The sequence below is a fragment of the Crocodylus porosus genome, unplaced genomic scaffold (genome assembly GCF_001723895.1).
Source record: "Crocodylus porosus isolate Cpor-Errol unplaced genomic scaffold, CroPor_comp1, whole genome shotgun sequence".
Classification (NCBI taxonomy): Eukaryota; Metazoa; Chordata; order Crocodylia; family Crocodylidae; genus Crocodylus; species Crocodylus porosus.
The window spans coordinates 175699947-175716183 of record NW_017728906.1 but is presented as its reverse complement, the minus strand read 5'-3'; the positions used below and the strand labels follow the sequence as shown (position 1 = coordinate 175716183).

General features: G+C 43.8%; 1 protein-coding gene across 1 annotated transcript in view; it reads right to left on the bottom strand.

Annotated features, from left to right (window-relative positions):
• The window catches only part of GUCY1A2 (guanylate cyclase 1 soluble subunit alpha 2), a 260844-nt gene that overhangs the window by 78874 nt on the left and 165733 nt on the right, over positions 1-16237 (bottom strand). Inside the window, exon 7 of the mRNA XM_019528531.1 lies at positions 12726-12869. Within this exon, the coding sequence (XP_019384076.1) occupies positions 12726-12869 (144 nt within the window). The remainder of the gene's footprint in view (positions 1-12725; positions 12870-16237) is intronic.

The window sequence follows — 16237 nt, the reverse complement described above, 5'->3', positions numbered from 1 at the left end:
CGCAGTCTTTGGTTCACTGTGTGGATCCTCCTCTCCCTCCTCAGCCCATAGCCCGAGACTGGGAGGATCGATGAAAACACCACCTGAGCTCCCAGGCTCAGTTTATTTGGGAGTAAATTTCTGTGGATTACTATTGGGCAGCCATCTACATATGCAGTGACTCAGGGACATGTGACTAGGCTGAATATTTGCTGCTCTTAGCACCAAACTTTCTGTGGCCCTGCAATGCACCAGTGCTGCCCCCGGGGGAGCTCCAGGCTCCAGCTGCACCAGCCCTGGTGTCTGGTCCCTGGCCAGCCACTTGCCTGGCTGACCAGGAGCAACCTGTGCAGTGCAAGGGCAGCATTCCTGTCCCAGGGCCACCGCCACTGCGCAGCTGCCACTGACAAAGATGCGAACGAGGGGCTTCTGGACGCCACCGCCAAGGGCACCCCCGCCCTCTTGGGCCTCCAGCCTTCCTGTCTCTGGGCCCACTGGGCCATCTAGGACTGGTGACTGCACACTCTCCAGCACACCAGGGACAACAAGCAGTGGCTGGAGTCTTTCTGCATGACCCAGGCCACCTTCTGGGACCTCCAAGATCAGTTCTGGCTACACCTGGATTGGCAGCACCCCACCATGCAGCTACTCCTTCCTGAGTACACCCAGCTGGCCCTTGCCCTGCTCAAGCTGGCCAGCCTGTGGTACATCAGTCACCTGTTTGGTATGGGCAAGGCCACTGCTGGGGAGACCATCCTGAAGGTGTGTGGCACCCTCCAGGATGTACTGAGGCCCACTGCGCTCTGTGTGCACAGCCCCCTGGCAGTAGTGGTAGGTTTCCAGGCCCTGGGCTTCCCCCAGTGCATCAGGGCTCTGGACAGAACCCACATCCCATCACCTGCCTTCACAGACCACCCTTCTTACAGACAGAGGGAATTTCCCTGCATGGTGCTCCAGGGCATTATGGAACACCACGGTGCCTTCATGCACATGTCTGCCTGTGTTTCTCTTGTATAAGAAGAACAGAATTCTTCCCTGCATTTTACAGATGGCAGACCAAGTGGCTTACTCAAGGTTGAATAGAAAAGCTGTGGTAGAACACAAAGTTGAACCTGAATCCCAGTCCAATTCATTAATTGCAAACTTATTCGCCCCTTCTGTGGAGAGAGAACCTACTGACTGTATGTGCTTTAGTTTTGTCTTAGTATTTGTCATTCACTCTCAAGCTGCTGTACAAACATAATATCCTGAGAGAATGGTGCTAATACTAGACCCATGCTGTTAGTGTGGTGTTCATAAATACAATTCAAAAGCAGTCTGGTAAAAATCATATTGTAGAGTTACAAGCTCTGAGAGTCTGCTAAGCACTGCTTATTGATAACAAAAAACCTATTGAGAACAAAAGAAAAGACATTCTCCATGGTTTCCTACTTTGGCTTTATAAACAAAGACAAGTTCCAATCTAATTTAATTGATAAAAATATATAATCCAATTTGACCCAATATTAGCTGAGGCATCTTCTATACTTCTCTGTTTCAGCTATTTTCTGAATGAATCATTAGAAACTGAGCAAACACAGAGACCAGAAATGGTGGTAGTGCATGTTTGTCTCCCTATCCTGATTAAAGCATTTATAGTCCTAATTCACATATTATTGAAATATAGTAATTGTATACAGACATGACATTTTTTCTCTGTCAAACAACATATTTTAAAACATGCTTTGAATAACTCCTAGGACACAGTTTTTATCCTTTACACAGGCACAGCTGCACCCAACAAATCTACATAATTGTAGAGTTAATTTTAGCAGCTTCATGCAAATCAACATTAGCTTTTCCTTTGCATCTTCTCAGTTCTGTTTATCCCTGCCCATCCATATCAGTGCTACCTTTGCATATTACAAAAATTTGTAGATATTCTTGGAAAATCTCCCTAGTTAAAGTCACAAAGAACATTCAGCCAGACCACTATTCAAGAATGAGCTGGTATGTCAAGATTCTCTCTTCCTCAAAAAGTAAGAAAGGTTATTAATAGAATATTATTAAATAATGTGAAAGCCATCAATCAATCTTACATCACAAGATTTAAGTTAAGCAGTAAGACATAAATAGAAAACCCTTCTGTTCCATTGGAACATAATTTAAACATCAAATCATTAGGCAGCATCTTAAGGATGATAAAAAGTGATGGCAAAAATAATGCCTTATTGGTTTTAATATTTTAAGTGATAGTAACCTTCATCTCTGGAAGTCAGCTCTCTGGAGAAGTCCTCTTACAATATTAATTCTAGCTTTTAAAATTAATATACTACTACTGTACAGAAAGAAATGAAGAAAGATAAGAAAAGGCCAGTTCTAATTTAATATTTTCACATCACAATCATACTACACTTAATGTAATGAGTAGAACACAATGTAAATCAAAAAAAGACTTTTGGGCTAAGAAATATCTCATTGAAGTAATATACATATATATTCTATTCTACAGACAGGGCCAACAAGAGGTGTTCCACACACACGGGCCAAATATATATCTGATTATATACACACAGGGCCAAATAATGCAGCCAGGTGCCCAGGGCAGCTGCCACGCATACAACAGCTTCTGATGGCTGCCACATCAGTATTTGTACACATGTATGCACCACAGCACCATGTGCTTTTAAAAGTGCCAGGCACTGCAGCACATACATTTGTATAAACAGTGAATTGCACTTCAGTGCTCAGAAAATGGTGGTGGCACACTTTTGAACTAAAACACATCAAAGATGGTTGTAGTGTTAGCTCAAAAGCACACCACCACCATTTTCTGCATGCTGATGCTCATTTTGCCATTTATACAAATGCATGTGATGAAGCACCAGCTGCATCAGCTCACGTGCTCTGCAGACTCAATTAATCGAGTCTGATCCCACACCCTGGATTTCCAGTGAGTTTCAGCAGACAAAAGTATGTGTATAAATCTCCACATCAATGCAATGCAGCCGGGGGGGGGGTGCAAGCAACACTTCCCTTGGAAGTTGGTTCCAGATCCTAGCCGCCCTGACTGCGAAGTAATGCTTCCTGATGTCCAGGCTGAATCTACTCCCAGTCAACTTATGGCCATTATTCCTAGTTACTCCTGGTAGTGCTCAGGGGAACAGGGTCTCTGCTATTCCCCACTGGTCCCCCTTGGTAAGTTTATAGACAGCCACCAGATCCCCTCTCAGCCTTCTCCTGTGGAGGCTGAACAGGTTCAGGTCCCATAGCTTCTCCTCATAGGGTCTGCCCTGCTTCCCCCTGATCATATGAGTGGCCCTCCTCTGGACCCTCTCTATTCTGGCCTCATCCCTCCTGAAGTGCAGCGCCCAGAACTGGATGCACTACTCCAACTGTGGCCTGACCAGTGTCGCATAGAGGAGGAGGATCACCTCCTTGGACCTGCTCGTGATGCATCTTTGGATGCATGACAAGGTGCATGTGGCCCTACTGACCATGTCCTCACATTGGCAGCCCAGGTTCATCTTGGAATCAATAGTGACTCCAAGATCCTTTTCTGCCTCTGTGCTGATGAGAAGGGAGTTCCCCAGCCTATAGGTATGCTGCTGGTTCTTCCTCCCCAGGTGCAGTACCTTGCACTGGTCAGTATTGAAACCCATCCTGTTCTCATCCGCCTACCCTTGTAACCTGTCTAGGTCTAGCTGTTTCCTGTCCCTCCCTCCTAACATGCCCACTTCTCCCCACATCTTTGTGTCATCCATGAACGTGAACAAGGTGCTTTTCACCCCCTTGCCCAAGTCACTGATGAAGATGTTGAACAGTGTGGGCCCGAGAACTGAGCCCTGGGGAACCCCACATCCCTCCAGGTCAAAAACAACCCATCTACCACTACTCTCTGGCTGCGGCTCTCCAGCCAATTTGCAACCCATCTGACTGTGTAGGTATCAATGCCAGAGTCACCTAGTTTTTTGATGAGAATGGGGTGAGAGACAGTGTCAAAGGCCTACCTGAAGTCCAGAAAGACTACGTCCACCGCGACACCTGTGTCCAAGAATTTTGTGACCTGGTCGTAGAAGGCCACCAGGTTGGTCTGACAGGACCTCTAATGAACCCATGTTGGTTGCCCCTAAGCATAATCTCCCCTACTGTTCCCTCACAGATGTGCTTCTGGATAATTTTCTCAAAGAGCTTCCCCAGGACCAAGGTAAGACTAATGGGCCTATAGTTTCCTGGGTCCTCCTTCCTCCCTTTTTTGAAAATGGGGACCACACTGGCCCGTTTCCACTCCTCTGGCACCTCTCCAGACCACCACAAGTGTTCATAGAGCTGTGCCAGAGGTCCCACAATGTCCTCTGCCAATTCCCTCAGCACCCTTGGGTGGAGTTCATCTGGACCTGTCAATTTGAAGATGTCTGGGCCTTTGACACCAGAAGTTCCCTCACCAGGTCCTCTCTGACCCTGGGCCTGGCTGTGCCCCTCCTGAGTTCGTCCGGGATTCTGGTGGGGGGGATATCCTGGTCTCTACCCAGAAATATGGAGGCAAAGAATTTGTTAAAGAGGTCAGCTTTATCATCTGGTGCAACCACCAGATTGCCAAGTGTGTCCTGCAAGGGTCCCACATTATCCGGTACCTTCTTTTTACTCCCTATGTATTTGAAAAAGGACTTCTTGTTGTCTTTGGTCTGGGTCACTAGTTCCAGTTCTGTGTCCCTTAGCCTTCCTAACAGCCCCCCTAGAGTCTCGAGCAATGGAGGTGTAATCCTCCTTGGTGATGCCCCCTCCCTTCCATTGGGTATATACCTCCTTTTTAGCTTTCAGACAATCCTGAATGCCTTTGGTGAGCCATGGGGGCTTTTGAGCACCCTTGCCCCCTTTGACTCGCATTGGGATTGTTGCCCCTTTGGGCTCGGAGGATCGTCTCCTTAAGGAACAGTAGATGTGATGGGCTGGATACAAAACAAGTTTTTTAGCAGACCTTTCATACACTAGCCTATCTTGTGTCCATGAAGGTTACATGTTTTTCACATGGGCATTATTTTAAGGATAAGAGCTTCATAATTCCATACATATGTATGTACAAATGCATACATGTAGGTGTGATCACAGAAATTAGCTAAATAAACATGATAATCACAGGCAAAAATGGCTAACTGGATATGCTTCTAATCATCTGTGCCTGCATGTGAGAGATTCTACAGAAATTACAGATGTTGGGTCATGAAAATCTGGCCCTACATTTTCCAGTTTTATAATGCAGTAGTTTTTTTTTTAACAGTGAACTGTGTTAAAAACATATATGGGGAATAAATATTCACATTTTGGATAATTCAACCTAAAAAACCCCACAAAATAAACCAGAAAAGTTGACAGCTGATGTAAATACATTCAGTGACCTAGAATTATATCACTGAACAAGGCTTACTGAAAAACAACAATAAAATAATTACATATTAAAAGTGCAAGTGTATTTTTAGTCCCAAAGTTGCAACTGGTATTTCATACTGTCTTGATCTTAAGCTTTGTTCTTTGAAACTTTAGTCTGCCCCTTTAAAGGGGAACAGTCAGCCCTGTTGAGATAACCTAGATATAGGGCATTAGGATGGTGAGCTTAAAACCCCAGTGGAGACAATGGAAAAGCTGCAAACAATGAGGGAAGAGTTTGCAAGTAGGAGGCAAGCTGCAAGTCAAATAAGCTTGCTAGAACTGCTGTCCTGGGGTTGGAGCTCAAGGGCTTCCCTCCTAGTGCCTGGAATAGAGCAGAAGGGTTTGATTTTATTTAGCAGTTTATTTGTTTGCTGCTCAAAGAGCATGCTCAAAGAATGGGAGAACTGACAGAGAAGATCCTCAGGAAACAAAACCCGCCTACTGAAACCCGCAGGCTAGGCAACCCGTTTACAATTCTTATCTTAATGGTTCAGATTTAAAATAGTCCCAAATAATCATCCATCTTAAAATAAAGCATATTAGTCATATCACCACATATTTGGGGGTTCAGTTCTGAAGTCTTATGTTCCAGCTGTGATCTCAGAGAGATTAGTTAAGACATACATCTCTGGGAAGGAAATCTCTGTAAATAGCAGGATGACTTAACTATGTCTGCTTCATAGAAGCAAGTGTTATCAAAATAAAGGAGGTGGGACAATTTTATGCAAAAAACTCTACTTTCATTAATAAAGCATAATTTTTAAATTTAGAGAGTTGGTCTGTACTTAAATACATTATATGGAATAGCTAATAATCAGTAATAATCAGTTTCTGCTGTTAAATGATGTCTTATCAGCTAGCTTATTGGTAGAAACACAAATCACTGTACTGATTAGAAACTGACAACATGAGATACATTCATTTCAATATCATTACATTTTTATTTTAATCTGTGCCTATGACTTGGTGCAAGAACTGACTAACTTAAAAAATGGCAAGTTTTAGAGTTAGTCTAAAACTAAAATAAAATAGGCTAGTGTATGAAAGGTCTTAGACTGGGTTCTGTCATTTTTAAACCAGTCTATATGTTCCAACCTTCTGTCCTATAGGTTGGCACACATACACACAGGTCAGCACAAAAATATATAGACCATTTTTGTGTGCCAAACTTCTGTTCTGTTACAGGTATAGATCAGTTTCCGATCATTTATACTGGTAAAAGTATAATGTCTGTACCTGGCCTGAATCAGCCCAATAGTAATTTGCATACATGCTTCAAAACCTCTATTCCTACAGCTTAATCCACACAAGTACAAGCATGTACCCAAGTGAGTCCAATTGCAGGGTAGAGACCTACACTAGGTTCACCAAGGGATGGAGACAAAAGTCAAGGTAAGTAAAAAGCCAGGGGACCTAGATAAAAACATAGTAAAAGAAAGCAACAGTGGAAGCCACAGAAATGATCTCAGGAAGAATACAGAACAAACAGTTAGGTACCTGAGATTTTCATATACTAATGTGAGAAGCACGGAGAATAAATAGCAACAATTTGAAAACCCTAGTAAAATCAAGGAATTATGATGTAATGTGGATTACAGAGATATGGTGGGAAAGTTCCCATGACTAGAATATTGCCATAGATGTGTATAACTTGTTCAGGAAGCAAAGGCAAGGGGGAAAAGGGGGTGCTGCCATACGATGTACACATGTTCTGAAGTAAAGCATGAAGTGGAAGGTAGGCCTGTTGAAAACCTGTGGGTTATGGTCAGAGGGGACAGCAGTAGGGGGAATGTCACAGTGGTTGCCTCCTGTAAACCACCAAAACAGGAGGAAGAAGTGGACGAAGCCTTCTTTAAACAACTGATAGAAGTTTCCAAATAGCAGGACCTACTTTTCATGGGAAGCTTTAATTACTGGGACACTTGCTGAGAGGGAAACACAGCAATGCACAAGCAGTCCAGCAAATTTTTGGAGGGTGCTGGAATAACTTTTTGGTAGAGAGGCCAACTAGGGGGAAGGTGTTCTCGACTTTTTGCTCAGAAACAGGGAGGATTTTGTTGAGAATGTGAAGATAGAAGGCAATTTGGGTGACACTAATATAAAATGATTGAGTTCACAATCCTAAGGGGAGGAAAGAAGAAGAGAATACAGACGTTGGACTTCAGAAAAGGATGCTTTAACAAACTCAGGGAACTGGGGGGGGGCAGGATACCACAGGAAGCAAGTCTGAGGGGGAAAAGTCCGTGACAGCTGGTTGTACAAACTTAAGGGGTCTGTGTTAAGGGTGCAGGAATAAGTTATCCCAAAGCAATGTAGGAATAAGAAGTGCAACAGAAGACTACTCTGGCTAGGCAGAAATCTCTTCACGGAGTTAAATCTCAAAAAGGAATCCTACAAAAAGTAGAAACTTGGTCATAAAACTAGGGAAGCGTATAAGAGTTTTGCACATGTGCCCAGGAGAAAAAATAAGAAAGGACACAGCATGATTTAAGATGCAACTGGCAGAGAACATACAAGGCAATTAAAAGGGACTCTACAAGTGTGACAAAAGTAAAAGGAAGACCAAAGAAACCATAGGTCCCTTATGAAATTCAGAAGACTATCTAGTTAAGAAGGCTGAAGTATTAATGCTTTTTTTATTTTAGCTTCACATATAGGGACAGCTATCAGATAAACGAGCAGAGTTGACAGCAAAGATAGGGAAGGAGTCAAACCACCTAAAGTAGTGGCAGAATAGGTTAGGGGTTACTTAGAGAAGTTAGATGCTTTCGTATCAGCGGGGCTGGATGGGATGCACTCTAGGGTACTGAAGGAATTGACTGAGCCATTAACTATCCTTTCTGAGAACTCATGGAGCTTGGGTGAGGGCCATCCTGAAAGAGCAAACATAGTGTCCTTCCCATCTTTAAGAAAGGGAAGAAGGAGGATATGGGGAATTACAGACCAGTCAGTCTGACCTTGATACCGGAAAAGAAAATGAAGCAAGTCCTCAAGAAGCACCTGGAGGGGAATAAGTTGATCAGGAACAGCCAGCATGGATTCACCAAGAGCAAGTCATGTCTGATCAAACTTATTTCCTTCTACATAGGGAGACAAGTTCTGTGGATGGAGTGAGATCAGTGGATGTGATATACTGACTTCAGCAAGGCTTTGGACACTCTTCCCCACAACTTTCTCATTAACAAGCTAAGGAAATCCAGATTAGCTGAAAGTACTTTAAGTTCTATACATAACTGGTTGGATCATTGAGCTTAAAAAGTAGTCATCAGTAAGTAGCTCAATAGGTAGCTGAGAGAAGGTATCAAGTGGGGTTTCCCAGAGGTCTTTTCTGGGTCTGGTATTGTTTAATATCCTCATTAATGATTTGGAAAATTTGTGGATGGCACCAAATAAGCTGGAGTTGCAGACACTCTAGAGGGTATTGGAATGATCTGGATAGACTGGAAAATTAGTCAGATGAAATTCAGTAAGGACAAGAATAAGTACATAGTTCTGCACTTGGGATGGCATAATTTTATGCACAAATACAGGCATGAGTGACTGGTGCTTCCTGAATCTGGGGGGACCCCCACAAAAGTTGCTGACAGCAGTGGCCCTGTCAGGGGGGCACCAGCCCTGCTGACAGCATCAGTGTCGGCCATCAGAAGGGGCACTGGCCCCACCAGGGGGGCACATTCACCCCCGTGCACCCCATACCAGTTGCCTATGAATACCAATACTGGCTGGGCTGCAGTATTGTGGAAAATGACATGGACGTTTCAGTGGAACACAAACTGAATATGAGCCACCAATGTCTTCTTGTTGCAGAAAAATACAACCCAATATGCTGTTGGCTAACAGGGGTATCACTTGCAAATCAAGGTAAGTGATTCTTCTGCTCTGTTCAGCACTGATGCATAATGTATCCAGTTTTGGGCCTCACCCTTCAAGAAGGATGTGGACAGATGAGAAAGAGTCCAGTGGAGAGTGTTTAGAGACCTGGGACACATGAGTTTTGAGGAAAGGCAGAGGCTGATTTAGTCTGGAGAAGCAAAGAGCAAGGCTGGGGGGGAGGTTGACAACAGCCTTCAAATACCTGAAGGGCAATTAGGCAGACAAGGTTCTTTGGGTAAATCTGATATCTTTTAGACCAACTTGATTGGTTAGAAAAAATCTTCTTTGCAAGCTGTCAGGTACAAATACCCTTTGTCAGGCTGAGAAAGCATCTGCAGTTGGTGTATGCTCTTCCTGGATGGAATGAATACTAAAGAAGCCAGAGGCTGGTATGCAATTATAGAGAGGAAAGGCTGAAGGATCTAGGGCTATTTAGTTTGGAGAAGACTGAGGGAGGATTTTATAACAGTCTTAGTCTTCAGATAACTGAAGGGTGATTATAGAGAGGATGGATGGGGATGGGTTTTGCTCTGTGGTCACTGAGCACAAGACTAGAAGAAATGTTCTCAAGCTTCAGCAGAGGAAATTGAAATTTGAGGTTAGGAGCTTTCTGACTCTGAGGGTGGCCAGGCATAGGACCAGGCTCCCTAGAAAAGCTAAGGAATCTCCATCCCTGGAAATTTTCAAGTTCAGGCTAGACAGACGCTTGGTTGGGATGGGTTAGTCAGGGGCAAACCCATCTTAAGCAGGAGACTAGACTAGATGGCCTTCCAGCACTACTTTCCTATTATCCTATTCTTTCAAGAGAAGATTATGCAATTAAAAAGAAACAGAAAAGGAAATCAACTATCTGATCTGAGGGACATAGCATTGGGTGATGTGGCCATAGCTCCACTGATGTCAGTGTTGGTAAGAAATTACAACCAGATGATTTAACATAAGGAAGAAGGCAAATACTTTCAACAGTGCAGGTTATTAATTATTGGACCAAACTACCAACGGCGACAGTAGATTCCCCATTTCTTGATGCCTTCAGATCAAGTCTAGAGGCTTTTCTCCTATATATGCTTTTGTCAGCTACAAGATATTGGGTCCAGTGGCCTGTATTACCTAGGATGTTAAACTAGACAACTTAATGGTCCTCTCTACATAGCTAGGAACGAAGCTATAATGAATTAATATCAGATAATTATCTTTTCTATTTTCTACAGCTAAAGTAGGAGCCAGATATTTTAGAGATTAACAGGAACAGGACCTCATTTTTAGGTCCTAGATATGATAAAACTTCTCTTTTTTTAACTTAAAAGAACTTAGGCATACCATTTTATTATTTTTAACATTATTCTCTTTGGAAGCACTTTTCTTCTGCAGTCTTTTCAATGGCACTTTTTAAAGCCAATTATTTTATCTATAAGGCACTTACTGTGAAATAATAATGATAGTAATATAAAAACAGCTAACATTTACTGTGACCCTCAGAGAGTCAGTCACACACTTCAAAATGTTCCTATAATTGCAGCAATCAGTTAAAATAAATCCAATAGATATTAAGAATCTAGAAGACAAAGACAACTCTTTCTATGTGTTGTAGATTTGCAATGGTTTATTAATCCACCTTCATTGATTGGTATATTGGATCCAGTTGATCTATTAATCTGTAATAAACAGTGTTTAAAAAGAGCATGAAAGGAATAACCAACTAAAACCATTCAGACATCAATGCCCAAAATGCTGACTTTTCAGAAGTGTGTAGTAAAAATGTGTTTGTCTGTGTTTCCCTTCTCAAAATATCAGTACTAAGGATTGTCAAACATTTTAAATCAAAAGTGGCTTGGGCAAAAAAATAGGGTTTCAATTACATCATATTTTTTGGGGAAAGCATATCTACTTTGTGTTGATATTTTTTACTCTTCATCAAAAAGCAAACAAAACAAAACAAAACCCCAAATACCTGAAAACTAATATATATATTTGTTTTATATATATAATTATTTGTTTTGTTCTTCTGTGCGGCACCACAAACCACACGCATTCCACATTAAACCATGCGTGGTGCTGCTAACTTGCAGTGCTGAGGCAAAATTTGGTACTGGGATTTCCCAGTAGTAAAATACAACCCAGAAGAAAAAAGCAACACAAAGCACACCAAAGTGGCATGCACCAAGACAAACACAGAGACAAGGGAGCAGGCAGCCTAAGGCTGACTGCTTCCACATCTCTGTGCACTGTGGAGCTTCTGTGTTCAGGCACCCTGTGCCCCAGCCAGCCGCTCCCCATCTGGCTGCGGTTCAGTGTGCCTTGACATGGGGGTGCAGGCAGCCCTAGGCTGCCTGCTTCCCCATCTTGAGGCATATTGTGCCACAGCCAGCTGCTCTGTGGTAGCCCCCATACTGAGGCACATGAAGACAGGGGAGCAGGCAGCCCAGGATTGGCTTCTTCCCTGTCCTGAGGCATACTATGCCCCAGCCAGCCAGGGGCTGGATGGTACAGAAAACAACCTTCATTTCCTGAGCAGGTATAGCAAGTACATTTTTCCACATGTAATTCAGACAATGTGTAAAGCATCACTAGAGAGAAACGGGCAAAAGGGACTATCTACCAGTACCAAATGGTTTTTGTTACATAGTTCTGGTTAAGTCATCTGTCCTGAAAACTATTTCCACTACCATAAGTTATGATTTGCCTTTGAAAACAAGAAATCTACATTATAGGAAAAACAATATAACCAGAAACACAGAGTTATAGTGAAAGAACATGAGAGAGAGAGAAAGAGACAGGACCCATAAGGTTGCCACTTCAAAGTACAGAAGTACACTGAAGTACAAAGTTGCACACACATACATGTCAGAATATTCTTATTTCATATTGTGCATGGATGTGGATTAAAGACTAGACATTCTGTAACAACAGGATTCTTGGCACTAAGCATGTGCAATAAAAACTTACGTATCAGTGTCCCATTCATTCCCAGTTTAGACCAGATGTCCTTACTTTCACATCCCCATAACGAATCCATCGAGTCAACAAGTCTGAAGACTAGTTGGGCAGGGAAAAACAGAACCGCTGCAGTGGAGTTGGGAATAGGCAGAAGAAGATGTATGTTTTTTGTCACCTCACTAGTCTGTGGTACCAGACCCAAAAGAAGTATTAAAGGCTGAGTAGGGAAAAGCAGCAATGTGTGACAGCAAAAGTGGCATGGTCCATCGGCAGGCCTATATTAGGATAACAGCATTTTGGCAGCAGGAGGTGGGGATCATAAATTAACAGGTCTCTCTGTAATGACTGAGAAATGTCAATGAAGTTAATATTCAGGAAAGACTCATTTTAACATTTAGAAACATCTGATTTACACCACAACATCTCATAAATGCGAAGAAAATCCTTTTGCATCACTGGGTGAATTCTACTTGACCAGACATACTTCTATGTACTAGTGGCTAGCTGGGAACACAGAGCAATAAGGTTACCTTAATAGGGCTCCCATCTGGAGTAAGAACCTCTTCTGAAAGTTCCATCATCTTCAGAGCCATCAGGGCAATGGCTTTAGCATGGCTAAGGCTCTTTTTATGGAGCCCTGCTGCAACACAGTACGCATCACCTATTGTTTCCACCTGCAGCAATCAGACAAATCAAATGTAAAAGTATGATAATGAACAGAAATCTGTACCATTAGTTATCTGCAATCAAAAAATGTTGCTTAAAAACATGTCAGCAAAACATCCATAAAATAAGCAATTAGAAAATGGAGTATAATTATGCAAGTTTGTAAACAGGCACAGTCAAAACCTGACATCTCATTGCATAGTTGTTCATCATCATTATAACTGGAGAAGATCATTAAATCTAGGACAGTGTACATTACCAAACTGAAAATGATAACATTATCCCACAGGAGAATAGGATTTTCTCTATTAGAACTAGACCAGAAACTATTTACAGCTAAGAACTGGTGCCACCGTATGTCATTCTGTTGTTTAGTGAGAGCTGTGCTAAACATTTATGATGCATAATAATTATTTTCTCTATTATAAAAGTACATTAGGATGAGAGTTACAGGAGGATAAATGTTTCCATAAAAATGCATAGTTCATCACGCCTCATTAGTATCTCACTCGTCTTTAGCCTGGGAAAATTCAAGATGGAACTTCGCATTGCTTAGGTTTTAATTTTTGTTTCAGACACTCTTATAGACTGCTGGCTCTTGCCTGCCTTTCTTTCTGAGATCCTAAGAAGATATGGAAGGAACAAAAGCAGCACAGCTGAAACTTCTCTGGTGTTTTAACAGGAAATTCAGGCTCTCTCTACTGCACAAGCTACCTGAGCATAAGCACCTCAGAGCAATAAGTGCAGCAGACTGCTTCCTCTGCTCCCTTCCAATCATTTATGCTTGCTTTTCTTCATAGGCTAGTTACAGATGTTACACATAATCCAGACTAAGTGCCAAGAAATCCAACCAAACCCATTACTATGTCCATGGGACATAGACAGGACTAAAAATGGAAAAGAATCATAGGATCACAGAGATTATGAGCTAGAAGGGACCTCAAAAGATCATCTAGTCCAGGAGTGGGCAAAATGCAGCCCACCAGGCCATTCTATCTGGCCTGCAGGGCCCCTTAACATTTAGAAAATGAATATTTATCTGCCCCTGGCTGCCTGCCATGTGGTCCTCAATGGCTTGCCAAAACTCAGTAAGCAGCCCTCCACCCAAAATAATTGCTCACCCCTGATCTAGTCCAACCCCTCCTGCTCTGGACATGAATACTGCTGAGGTTAACTGATCCCAGCAGGGTGTCTGTCCAGTCTCCTCTTGAAGACTTCCAAGGTTGGAGACTACACTACCTCCTTGAGAAGTCTATTCCAGATTCTGATCACCCTTATGGTAAAGAAGTTTTTCCTTCCATCCAAGCTGAAACCATCCTCTAACAGTGTATGGCCATTGCTCCTTGTCCTGCCCTAGTGAACAGTTTTTCTACCAGCTCCCCATATTCACCCCTTACATACTTATAAATAGCCACCAGGTCCCCCCATCAGTCTTCTCTTCCCAAGACTGGACAGTCCCACATCCCTTAGTCTTTTCCCATAAAGTTGTCCTCCAGGCTCTTAATCATTCTTATGACCCTTCTCTGGACCCGTTCAAGATTCTCCACATCTTTTTTGAAGTGTGGCTCCCAGAACTGGACACAGTGCTCCAGCTGAGGTCTAACCAGTGCTGAGTAGAGAGAAAGTATCACTTCCTTAGCCCTGTTCATGATGCATCGGCTAATGCTATTAGCTCTGTTGACTACAGCACTGCACTGGTGGCTCATGTTCATCCTGTAATCAACCATAACCCTGAGGTCCCTTTCAGCCATCATGCTGGCCAAGACATTTCCTAACCTATATTCATGTTGCTGGTTACTTCTCCCCAGTCCTGAATCTATGTGTATTCAAATGTATATGAATAAGGTTAGTCCCATGCAATGAACTTCTCTATTACATCCCTTATCGAATCAAGTCAGGTCACAGTCAACTGGCATCCCAGGCTCATTTGCAGGAACCCACTCGCCCTGCACTTCACTGCTTCAGCTAAGCATCTAGCTGGCCCTGTCCCCAGGCTATCCCAGAGCTGAGTCAGCAAAGCCTCTGTCCCCAGTCCCATCTCTTGTCTTCAGCCAGCTGGCAGCCCCAGGCAAGAGAGAGGTGGGGGTGAGTGGGACTTTCAAGCTGCCAGGGGAAGCAGTGCCAGTGATGTATCTTGCATTCCCAGCCCAGTTCCATCCCAGCCGGGAGACCAGTGCACTGGATCAGTTCTAGGAAGGGGTCATAGGATTTACCCCCCTAGAGCCAGCACCGGGTTCCCAGCTGAAGCCCTTTCCTCTCCAGCCATGGGGCTCTGGTCCCTGTTGAAGGAGAAGAGGTGGGGGCATTCATGGTCATTTCCAGTGTGGGAGCTGAGCAAGTCCCCACCTCAAGTGCCAACTCCTTCTGGCTGGGCTGGCTCACCTTAGATGGGTCCATTTCTAGCATTGTCGCATCAGCAGCCTCACCAGCTACCCTTCTTTGACTTTGGAATCAATGGAACCAGAAACAAAACCTCAGCTGGAGCCAGGTGAGTGCTGCTCCCCACCAGCCACAGGTTCTGGGCAGCAGTCTTCCCCCTCCTGCTCTGCTCCTGGAGATCCTATGATGCATCTTATAGATTCATAGATGTTATGGTCAGAAGGGACCTCGATAGATCATTGAGTCTGACCCCCTGCATAGGCAGGAAAGAGTACTGGGTTCAGATGACCCCAGCCAGATGCCTATCTAACCTCCTCTTGAAGACCCCCAGGGTAGGGGAGAGCACCACCTCCCTTGGGAGCCCATTCCAGATTCTGGCCACTCTAACTGTGAAGAAGTTCTTCCTAACATCCAGTCTAAATCTGCTCTCTGCTAGCTTATGGCCATTATTCCTTGTGACCCCCAGGGGCGCCTTGGTGAGTAGAGCCTCACCTATTCCCTTCTGCACCCCCATGATAAATTTATAGGCAGCCAGAAGGTCACCTCTCAACCTTCTCTTGCAGAGGCTGAAGAGGTCCAGGTGCCCTAGTCGCTCCTCGTAGGGCTTGGCCTGCAAGCCCTTAACCGTATGAGTGGCCCTTCTCTGGACCCTCTCCAGGTTATCCATGTCCCTCTTGAAGTGTGGCACCCAAAACTGCATGCAGTACTCCAAATGAGGTCTGACCAGCGCCCGATAGAGGGGAAGTATCACCTCCTTGGTTCTGTTTGTCATGCATCTGCTGATGCATGATAAAGTGCAGCTAGCTTTTCTGATGACTTCGTCACGCTGACGACTCACGTTCATCCTGGAGTCCACTAGGACTCCAAGATCCCTTTCCACTTCCTTATAGTTCCATAGTTTCATAGTTTCTGGAGTCGGAAGGGACCTGAGCAGATCATCTAGTCCGACCCCCTGCCATGGCAGGAAAGAATACTGGGGTCAAATGACCCCAGCAAG